Genomic DNA, 9,725 nt, shown 5'->3' with positions numbered 1-9,725 from the left:
TATATGTATGTATATATTAGTACCTCTAATCTTTCACAACTACAACAGCGAGCTGTATTATCATATTCATGAGAAGGACAATACTTTTGGTTCCAAAAGGGATGACACCTATACTCGATCAAACCAGAAGCATTTATCGGTATCTGCAAGTGAAATAAATTATCATGTATTAAACATTATATGTCAATAGTAATAGGCACACATGATATGATGTTTTTTACTTGTCTTTTGATATATCAATGGAAAGCTCTAATGCCATATCATATGATTAGTTAATGTGAAAAACAGAACTTCTACAATCTTCCAAGTGTTCATAAATGAATAAATATGGTGCAACCGTTTTAATGATGAATACAATTTCAACACATTTCAAATGTCATAAGAAGACTATTTGGTTCTGTCATCATAACTAGTGCAATGGTCACTTATAAGGTATATCCAACTCACTGAACTTTAATGACCTTATTTATTGAAGAAAACTAATAACCAAGTAGGAGAATGTGAATACAAAAAAAGGAAGTGGAAGACTAACTTACATAATGATGGCAAACTTCACATTTAGGATGAGACAATTCTTTAAAACAATACTTGTGATATGGATGCTTCCCTGACAAAGAAAACTTGGATCAAAAGAAACAAAATGCAGTAAGAGATGGATAAAAGAGAAATGTTAAAATCAATGCTCTTGTAAGCACTGCTTTAAAAGTGTAAATAACACGAATTTGTGGGAAAGTGTTGAAGTATAATACATGTGCATCTGCATTTTGTGCCAGTGTAAATGTGTGTTAAGGCTTGAAAATAGATGATATCAATATCCTCTAAATCTCAAGAGGCTCAAATTACCTCGCGCTCAGTAATAGGGTGATGACAAGAGTGACACCGAAAGCAGTCCGGATGAAAGTAACTATGTTCGACTCCCAAACAATTTCCGTAGAATATCTCTTGGCTGCACCCTCCACATATCCGGATATGTGATGGCATACTGCACATTATCATTTGTAAATAAGTGATGAAGCAAAACAATCATAGATTGATTTTATTGAAACGCATAAGAAACAATGCAGTAGCCCATCCATAACAATGAAATCAAAACTAATTACATAATGTATGTTTTAAGTGAGTAAATAGAGAAATCAAAGGTTATTTCAAAATTCTGTTCAAATTCGATACTTCGTAATTTATGATGCTACAACATGCATACATACATAATGTCAGAGAAATTTTGACTTATATGATGTTGGCTAGGAGTAGCCAATAATACATTTCAACAATCATGCTATTGAAGTTTCATCACATAGGAAGCACTGATGTTTGGCCTTCATATATCAGATACAAGATTTAGAAGAGCAAAATTTACCTGTATCCCCGGGGATAAAAAGGTAAAGGGGCATATGGAGGATGTAGAGATGAATGCATGCGATCCTGAAGTGCCTTTGTATAATCATCATCAGTTCCTGTCGGCCATCTATATCCTTAACAAGCAAATGGAAATAAAAATTGAATCCTTGGTTATCAACATTATTATGGTTAGAGAGCAAGAAGTTTCTTGAAAGTTAGTACCTACCTGATGGTCTCTTTGCATTCAAATCCTCTTCCTCCTTCTTAGATCTAGCACGGTTATCCTATTGGCATCAAGACTGTTGTTTAGTACATTTATTTATGAACTTTTTTATGAGCATGTCATTGTCAATGGAAGTGAACCCAACGACCTACACACTCTAAATGATCTTACATAGTAAAAGGGGATATTATGAAGAGAAAGTGAATTATATAATAAGGAAACATATTCCACGTAACATAACAATGGAAGTAAATAACTGGACTTTATGATAAGTGCCAATTTTACATGAAAATGACTTAGATTTAATGCACTTGTTAACTTAAGTTGGTAACGAATATGTTAGTTTAACTCCACTTTTTATAATAGTTGTGTAGTTGTGATTATTTTTCATGAGAAAGTATTGAAAAGTTCATCTAATCATTTGTTTTGTTCATGTAGAAAAAGAATGGAGTGAAAAAAAGCTTGAATGGCAAAACAAGACAAGATTTGCTTAGCCAGGATAAGCTAGCTAAGCAAATTCAAGACAGAAGTACTAGGATTTTGGCAGAACAATTTGGTTAAGTCAGACATATTTCGCTAAGCCATTTTAGGCGGTTCCAAGAGACTCAAATTCCTTCAGCATGAAGAAATTTTGTACTCGCTAACTAATTCATAACTGGCTAAGCGAGTTTGTCACTCTTTCACCTCCTTGCTTGTGATATAAAAGAAAAAATTGGAGAAGCAAAAGGACATCTTTCACTTCCAACAGCAAAATAGGAACCAGTGAAATTTTTTTGAGAGAGAAACTCATCTTGAGACATCATTTAAGACTTTCTACCCTTTTGATCTCATTTCCATGGCTACCATGAGTAGCTAAACTCTCTTTTTGTTGGGATTAGATGTAATTAATCATACTCTCATGTATCTCTTTTGATTTTATATATATATTCTAGTTACTCATCAATCTCAATGATTTATCTTTGTTTTTCATGTTTGTTATAACTTGATCTTTGATTTGAAGTTTTATAGGAAAATATTATTTGAATCTTGATTTAGGATAAATCATCTATTTGGATATGGATTTTAGGAATAAAATTAGACTCAATAGTCGAAAATCATCAATGATTAATGCTACTGTCTTTGTTAAACATTTGAGGAATCAATGTTTAAGAAAGAGGTTAAACTCTCATCTCATTAAGGAATTAGTGATGGTGATGTTATTGATGTGTAACATGGAATATATATGCTTAATCATTAGAATATTTGAGAAAGATGATTAATGAAATCTAATCCCAGCATTTTAATCTCTCTATTATTCCAAATTTCTTTTATCGTTATTTCAATTTGATGCAATCAAAACCAATTTATTCTCAAACCTTTAAACTTAGAGGATTATAACTATTATTGAACGGCATAATATCATTCAAGTCTTTGTGGATACGATAACTTTTTATACTACTTCAATACTTTTATCACTTTATCATGTGCAATTAACTGTAAGATGAAGATCATAAGACACACGCTTCAGAAAAATAGTCAGAAAGGGTTGTATTACTCATCGCTACATCGATGCAGCACAAATAATACAGTCTAATCTATTGTGTGTAAAATTCACTATGAGCTTGAAGTTATGTAGTCAACCAAACAAAACAAAAGATGTCAAGTATATAATGCTTATGATCGAGTTATGATTGATGACAGACAACAAATCTTGAATGTGGCAGAAATAGTAGTATAATGCAGTGACCAACTATTTCATCTTTTTTAGAGAAAAAGGAGGACTGTACTTTTAGTGTAAATTAATTATACACTGATGTCCAATAAGAATTGAGTATTCTCCAGTTATTTTTAAAATAACGTTACAAATTTTGATGTGGCAATATGATGATGGGTTCTGACAACCTTTCAATTTCATCATATGCAAGCTATCAGTTCCTTTTTAGTAGTTAATTGGTTAAGTTGTCTTAGGTATCTAATCATTCTAGGTGATAATTGAAGTAAATTTGGTTTTTGTAACTCTTGGATCAATGAGGGGTAATATGTAGTTGATTTCTCTACTAACCAGACAATTCTTAGAGTTTGTTTTATTTCTTTGTTCAGCTTAACAGTTTGATCAGAAAACTATTTTATTTTGAACAAAACAACAAACATATTTATGACAACTTGACAAGTAAAACAACAATAGATATTCTTAAACAGAACAGTGTTATCATTAAGCTACGAATAGTCAGTGCTTCTGCTTACCAAGGATCTAGGTGGAGCTCTCCAAGCCATGTTTTCCTCCACAGGTTGCTGCAAATGATGACCACCACCTTTTCCTCTATTAGATCCAATTTTGAAAACCTTACCAAACCATTTCATAAAACCAGACTTCCTTTCTGAGTATGAAGATGAAAACTCCCCTGTTTCCCACCAACAAAATTGCAACACCAAAAAAGGGTTTAATTGAAATAGCTAAGTCATAGTATAGAGAATAAACCATCAAACTAGTCCCTAAACTATCTCTCTCTCTCTCTCATGTTTTGTCTTTGACTATTGGAATATAATAAGCCATCAAATTAGTCCCTGAACTATCATTTTCCATAGTTTATAAACTATTTATTATATTTCTACTGTTTAGGGACCAAATACGAGAGAAATGATAATTTTGGGATTAAATTGAAGGTTTCATCTTAGAATAAACCAAAGTAAAATGAGAAACTTAAAGAATAACCATTTACTAAAATCAACAGAAAAAGAATGAATAGAGAGAAAAAAAATACCGTATATGCAAGGGTGAGAAAGATCATTGATATCTGAAGGAGGAGCCATAAGGATGATGGAAACTTATAGATTTTGTGGTTATGTAAGAGAAAGAGAAAGAGAAGGGAAAATGAAAATGAAAATGATGTGGAGGTAGAGAGAGAGATGAAAAAGAAGAGTAATTAAAGAACATCGTTAATAGAGGTTGAAAAGGAAGGGAGAAGAATCTATGAGGGAAGTGGTAGAGGGAGAGATTCTTGGCTTGGAAAGCAATGAAGAGAAAGTAGGGAATTGCAGAAAGGTTAGATAGATAGATAGATATGTTCTTCTTCAAGGGTATAGAGAGAGAGAATATTAAGCAACGGTGGATTGTATTGCAGACAGAATCATTCTTAAATGCTCACGCATAAAATTCCAGGTATATTATAATTTGAATCTTTCACCGATCATTTTCTACCGTTAGATACATCAATTCATTTCTATCATATCTAATTAATTAATATAATGCTCAAACTTATTAAATTAACGGTTAAAATCAATTTGACTATTTGCAAAGTCCTTAGAGAAAGTTAAAGGAAATAAATAAACTAAAAGTGTTGTGTTTGCTAGAATTGTGTGTGCATGAAAGTTGCATTTGTGTTGCTTTGTGGTCTGAATTTAGAAGCATTTTGGATTTTTTCTCCTTCCCAACTGGTCAACTACTTGGACGCACCTTTTAGTTTTGCGGAGCACAACTTGAGAGCATCCAACAACAGTTTGGTATGCTATTATAAGATGACTTGAATTGAGTTGCGGGTTACATAAGGATGTGGAGGCACACCCTCGTCACTTTTCAGATCTTGTTCATGGTGGAATAGCCATTTGGTTGATGTGTGTGTGGTACATATGGAAATCTTACAACTTTGTTAGTTTTAATTAGGACATTTGTAATGTTGCCTTAATTTTTTTAAAGGTACAATTGATTTCATGGATGTAGTTTAGAGTTAAGGATGTTAGTTTTGTATATGATTTTCATTCTTGGTATTGCCACGCATGGATGTGCTTGGGAGATAGCAACTCTTAGGTGTAACATTTTTCCTTGTGACAGCCATAAATTGATATTCATTTTGTGTAATAAACTTTTGTACTTTTAATTCTTATATTACACTTTATCCTAAGATTATTTTCTTAATATATTATCTTTAGCAATAACAAAAAATAAAAACTAAGTTTTACTCCAATATAAAATAGTCAAGTTGTACCTCACTTCACAAAAGCTCTTTGAAGTTGGTTATAGTTTTCTTTTTCAACTCGAAGTTGAGAATAAATTTTTTTTTCAACATTGTTATATGCAAAATAGTAAAAATATATGTTTTTTGTACAAATAATATTTTATTGATAATCAATGAGTAGTTGATGTTAGTTTATATAAGTTCTATAACTTAGTTTTTAGCGATAAGAGATGAAAAATGAGCACACTCCAATGTTAAAAAATAAAGAAGGTATGCATTTTTAGGGATGCTTATAAACATTATATATGCATAACTAAAGTACGTCTATATAAAAATCATTTATCATAATTCATTTTATAACTAATCTATAAAATTGAATTTGATTTCACAAAATTGGTTCTATTTATAACCACTTTTAAAACTAATTTTAGATTTAAAATTCACTTTTATCGATCAATACATAAAAAAATATTGTTAGTCTTTTTTAAAATCAAATTTAAATCAGGTTCATAATTTTTTAAACCAACTTTGAATATAAAATCTATCAATTTAGTTCCTAAATTTTCACTCTTTTAAATTAGTCTCTAAGTATATATATAAAAATAAATTGGCTTCAATTCCCATTATGTCATTGTTTTGTGGGCCTAGGTTAGGAAGATTCATGGATTGATTAATAATGTTTTGGTTAAAAACCATATTGTAAATATTTAGATTTTTAATATGAATGTAGTTAATACCATTTTTGTTTGATAATTGATGATTTTGTGCACCCCAGTCCATCATGATTTTACAAAATTGTTAGTGGATTTTTGTAAACAACTTTACACTGCTATTAGTCACACCTCTATTTTCTTTAGTTACACTCAAATAGACTACTTATGTAAATTGAGTTGACATAAAATTAAATTTATAAATAAAAAAGATGTGACCAACAAAACTAATAATTTTATGAGTTAAATTAATTAATTAATAAAATACATGTTTAAAAAATAAGTTAACAAACTACTCATTTGAACATTATAATAATAATATCTCACACATTTAAATATCAATATGATTATTTTTTTTTGAGTTAGCTCCATGCTCCAAGAGACCTTAGAATAATATTTGTATATATATATATATATATATATATATATATATATTTAGAAATAATGGACAAAATCATGTCTCCTTGAATTTTGGTCAATTTCATTTTACTGAAATTAATTAAATTTAATTTGCTATTTTATAGTGTTAATTGACATGAAATTAAAATAATTCATTTGCAATTATTTGTATTTGATGTATACTTATAATTGTTAATTGTTTGATAATTAATATTTTGTAATCGAATTGTTATAAATTTTGGATTTCGATTTTGAAACCAAAATGTTAATGATTACGATTACTCTATTAATATTAAAAATTGTTTGAATGTTTGTAAAATAATAATAATAATAATAATAATAATAATAATAATAATAATAATAATAATAATAATAATAATAATAATAATAATAATAATAATAATAATAATAAAAGCATTAAAAAGGGGAAATAAAAGTACTACTTAATTAATTTGATGCATAGGTAATTAAATTTGTAAATTTTAAATTTATAATAGCTATGTGTAATGAACAATCTTAGAATATTAGACAGTAAAAACTATATAGTAGTTGAGCATATTGACAACTTCCTTCCCTTTATCTTTTTTAAATTCTATTCTCAAGCTGTGAACATGTTATTATCCTTTTATTCCTTATATCAAAACAAACCTTTCTTTTGTTTGGGTTTGACATGACAAGCAAAAAATAATAAAGTTTCCTTCATCCAGTTCAGTTCACACACAGAATCTACGAGTTCACTTGCTAAGGCATATATCATCTAAATAATGAAAAATATCCATGCTTACTATAGGAAGATATTTTTCATATTAAATAATCAAAAAATATATTTGTATACTTGTATTTGTATTCATATATATTAGTATACAAATATGTTTTTGTTGTCAAGTATAAAAGTATGTTGATTGATTGCATAAACTATTGGCACCATATCTTTATATTATATATAAAAATTCATTAGTCACTAAACAATGAATTATCTCCTAAATTTTGATAGTAATTCTGAATTTCAGTATTTTATATCAATTTTCTATTTCAACAAAATATAAAAATAATTAATTGGTTTAATATTTGAATAAAAAATTTAATATTAAGTGTGTATTGGCTTGACTCTTCACTTTCTTTGAAAATAAATTACTCTTAAATTTAATATTAATGCATTTATTTTTAAAATGTAGATCTTCACTTTTTTCAAGTACAGCTAATGTGATGCACGGGTAAAATATATTTGTGAAATACATTTACGAGTAAATTGATAATAATTAAAACAATAAATATTAAAAAGGTTACAATAGAAAATGAACTATTAAAAAATCCAACAAATTTACAAAATTAGAGGTAAAAAAAAGAATTATAAATTAATAAAGTTTAGAGAGATATCATTACACCAAATGAAGTTGCTTATATATTGCATCAAACATATAAAATAAGATATAACTCAAATGAGAAATACCAAAAACTTAACAATATATGATAATACTGTATTACAAAAATATTCAATATAAAATAAGGTATTTTCCGTGATAACTATTGTTTGTGAGTTTATGGCGATATTTACTATCTTTTCCGTGATGTGATATAAATGTTAAATGCATTGTGTGACGTAACAATATGTGATGATGACGTATGACTGACGATTGAGATGATATCAAATTGTGATGAGTAGAATGATGTCACCTAATAATTAATAAAACAATAGTTATTTTAATTTGTGTTAAACGTGATGTTCTTAATGAAGTAGTCATAATTAAATATAAAATATATTCTATTTATAATTACATGAAGAAAAAAGGAGAGAAAACATCAAATTCATTTAATCACAATTTTGTAATATTTAAATGTAATTCTAGATGCTTGATTACATCATGAGTTACATAAGCCAAAAATTCATCGGCTATAAAATCACCTCACATACTTCTGTTAGAACACAAAAGCCCCATCTAAGGATTTCAAGTTACAATCCCTCATCTTAATATGCCGCTAATACTCTGTCTTTAGCGGGAAAAAATATTTATGTTTCTTTCATTATCAAACACCTCCAACTCAAAGGTTTTCATGAGGTTGGCTTAGCTACCAATTATATCACTTCAATTTCACTTTATAATCATATACGATCCCACAAATCACAATTCATCTCATTTGTTCTTTATGTGTTGGGTCTACTCAATTTTTTTTTTATCTTGCTCACTTTATCGAAATGTTTATAATTTCAGCAATTGTGATTTCTTTGATTAATTATATTATAATTAAAATTTATATTCAATATATTAATGGATTAGATTTCTCTATCGTGAACAAACCACTTTAGAGAATATAATGAGTATTATCATCAATAGTTGATAAATAAATTAATTATTGATATAATATGTACACGCAACATCAATCAAAAATAATTATAATATTAACCTATGATTTGTTCATTTTAATAACATTTTATTTTAGGGCGAAAAAAATCGACTTGGTGATCTTTCCTTTACTAAAGATAACCAAGCTTTCAATATAAGACCCTATATTAGCTCCTTCACTTTGAGTTATAGTATCCTCAATCATGTAATTTCCTTGACTAATCATGTGCCAATTTTTTTTTTTTTTTTGAGGAAATCCTGTCCCAATATCTTAATGGTGACATGACTTTGAATCATGTAATTTATATATTCTTTTAGATAAAGATTTAAATAATTATAGAGTTTGAATGAATATGTATCCAAATAATTTTAGAATAGTTGATAAGCTTGTTGTAATAATTATATTTTTAAAATAATTTATGATATGAATAAATTGCAAAAGGTTTATTGAATTTTAATTTAATATACAACATTCAGTGGTTACCATGTGTATCCATACATATTAAAGTAAATGTTAATGGTGCTCCAAGTTTTAATCTTCAACGACAATTGACTCGCCTCTTTCAAAATAGAAGTCGTGATGTTTAAAATTACAAAATATTTATGTATTTAATTAGAAAAATTAGTAATTTTATTATGTAAACAAATGTTAATATCGTAAATCTTAAAAGTTTAAATTACATTTAAACACATGTTTTAGTCTCTGTAAATAATAACATATCAATTTTCACCTTTAGACTCTTTGAATTATTTTTATTTTAATTTTAGTCTCTAAAAATAT

At 28.0% G+C, this 9,725-nt stretch overlaps 1 protein-coding gene across 3 annotated transcripts in view; it reads right to left on the bottom strand.

The window, feature by feature from the left end:
* LOC101502367 (protein DA1-related 2-like) overlaps positions 1-4,665 on the bottom strand; it is a 6,481-nt gene extending 1,816 nt beyond the window's left edge. Inside the window, exons 1-7 of one of the 3 annotated variants that reach the window (XM_012716581.3) lie at positions 4,303-4,665; positions 3,785-3,942; positions 1,561-1,622; positions 1,358-1,465; positions 844-982; positions 537-620; positions 24-143 (exon numbers count right to left, since the gene is read on the bottom strand). In XM_012716581.3, the coding sequence (XP_012572035.1) occupies positions 24-143; positions 537-620; positions 844-982; positions 1,358-1,465; positions 1,561-1,622; positions 3,785-3,942; positions 4,303-4,351 (720 nt within the window). In that variant the 5' untranslated portion in view covers positions 4,352-4,665. Of the gene's footprint in view, positions 1-23; positions 144-536; positions 621-843; positions 983-1,357; positions 1,473-1,560; positions 1,623-3,784; positions 3,943-4,302 lie in introns of those variants that run through there. The other 2 variants (XM_004503148.4, XM_073370444.1) reach the window with 2 other exon arrangements.
* Positions 4,666-9,725: the final 5,060 nt, after the last annotated feature.

This window comes from Cicer arietinum, chromosome 6 (genome assembly GCF_000331145.2).
Source record: "Cicer arietinum cultivar CDC Frontier isolate Library 1 chromosome 6, Cicar.CDCFrontier_v2.0, whole genome shotgun sequence".
Lineage (NCBI taxonomy): Eukaryota > Viridiplantae > Streptophyta > Magnoliopsida > Fabales > Fabaceae > Cicer > Cicer arietinum.
Note: the sequence above shows the minus strand (reverse complement) of the source record. Positions and strands in the feature narration are given on the sequence as shown.